The following is a 1,772-nucleotide window of genomic DNA, read 5'->3' on the forward strand; positions in this document are numbered from 1 at the left end:
GCCCCAAAACTTTTTATATTTTCACAATTTAGTCCTTATTTCATAAAATTACAAATTCACACAATTCAATTTAACCCATGTTTAGCCAATTTATACTTGACTTCCTAGAAGTCCCAAACTTTCATTTATTTCACATTTCAACCCCTCAATTTACACTTTTCACAATTTAATCCTTATTTGACATTTTTGTCAAAAATTACTTTACAAAACATTTAAAACTATCAACAAATAATCATTTTCCATTATCGAACATTCAAAAGCTCAAATATTCATCAATGACACTACACAAAATCATGAAAAAAAATTCAAAAATTAAGATATGGGCTAGCTAAATTACTAAACAACGATCTCAAAAACATAAAAATCATTAAGAACCAAGATCAATTGAAAGTGTCGAATGCTTCAAGCTCTCTAATGGCTATTCAAACCCTTATTTTTTTGTGGAGAATAGCAAGTGAAGAAGATGATACCATATTATTATTTTACTTAACTTAATTATTGATTTACTAATTTAACCTTACTAATTTAAACTTAATTATTGATTTACTAATTTAACCTTACTAATTAAACTTAAAAATCACTTAAACCATGGTCATAATTGTCCACTAACATTAATTATGGTCTAATAACATTATAAGGACCTTTCATTTAATAAGTCATAGCAATTAGACACCTTTAACAAATAGCATGCAACTTTTACATTTTATGCGATTAAGTCCTTTTTCTCAAATTGAACTATTAAACGATAAAATTAGCTCAGTAAATTTTCACACATCACTTAATCATGTCGTAAATATTAAAATAATAATAATAAAAATATTTTTACCTTAAATTTGTGGTTCCAAAAAAATTATTTTGATTTGACTAAAAACGGACTATCACAGTAACTATCCGACTCATAATCTGGAGTTAGTTGCCGTAGTCTTCGCACTCAAGATTTGGCGTCACTATCTATATGGTGAGAGGTGTGTGATATATACCGATCACAAGAGTCTTAAGTATCTCCTAACCCAAAAAGAGTTGAATTTGAGACAGAGGCGCTGGATCATGTTACTGAAAGTTTATGATTGTGTGATCAAGTATCATCTGAGGAAAGTGAATGTAGTTGTAGATGCTTTGAGTCACAAGTCTCTGGTTGATTTGATGCTTATGTTTGCGAGGTTGTCTATCTCTGATGATGGGTTTTTGTTGGCTGAACTTCAGGTGAGGTCGGTTCTTTCACAACAGATTTGTAAGCATCAGCCTTTTGATGAGAGTTCGACTCATCGAGTTGAGTCAGGTATTCATGGGGATTTTGATCTCAACTCTAATGGTCTTCTGTGTTTTCGAGGTTGCTTGTGTGTTTCGGAGGACGAGGATCTGAGACACTTGATTCTTATCGAGGCTTGTAGCAGTCCTTTTACTATGCATCCCAGTGGGAATAAATTGTATCAAGATCTTTGGGTTCTGTATTGGTTGCCTGGGTTGAAGAAGAATGTTACAGACTTTGTTGCGAGTGTTTGGTTTGTTAGAGAGTGAAAGCCGAACATCAGCGTCCATCGGGTTTGGTATAGCCTATTCAGATTCTGAAGTGGAAATAGGAGTCGATTACAGTGGACTTTGTTTCAGGTTTACCTTTGACTCTGACACGTAATGATTCGACCTGGATGATTGTGGATAGATTTACGAAGTCTGCACATTTTTTTCCATTTCATACAACTTTTAGTCTGCATCAGTTAACTGAGCTCTACATCAGAGAGATTGTTCATCTTTATGGAGTTCTTGTTTTGATC

The 1,772-nt window shown here is 33.1% G+C and overlaps 1 protein-coding gene across 1 annotated transcript; it reads left to right on the forward strand.

Moving 5' to 3' along the window:
• The first annotated feature begins 1,047 nt into the window (after positions 1–1,047).
• LOC108464772 (uncharacterized) lies at positions 1,048–1,518 on the forward strand. Its single transcript, XM_017765047.1, has one exon. The coding sequence runs from the start codon at positions 1,048–1,050 to the stop codon at positions 1,516–1,518; it is 471 nt and encodes a 156-aa protein (XP_017620536.1).
• Positions 1,519–1,772: the final 254 nt, after the last annotated feature.

This window comes from Gossypium arboreum, chromosome 2 (assembly GCF_025698485.1).
Source record: "Gossypium arboreum isolate Shixiya-1 chromosome 2, ASM2569848v2, whole genome shotgun sequence".
Taxonomy (NCBI): Eukaryota; Viridiplantae; Streptophyta; class Magnoliopsida; order Malvales; family Malvaceae; genus Gossypium; species Gossypium arboreum.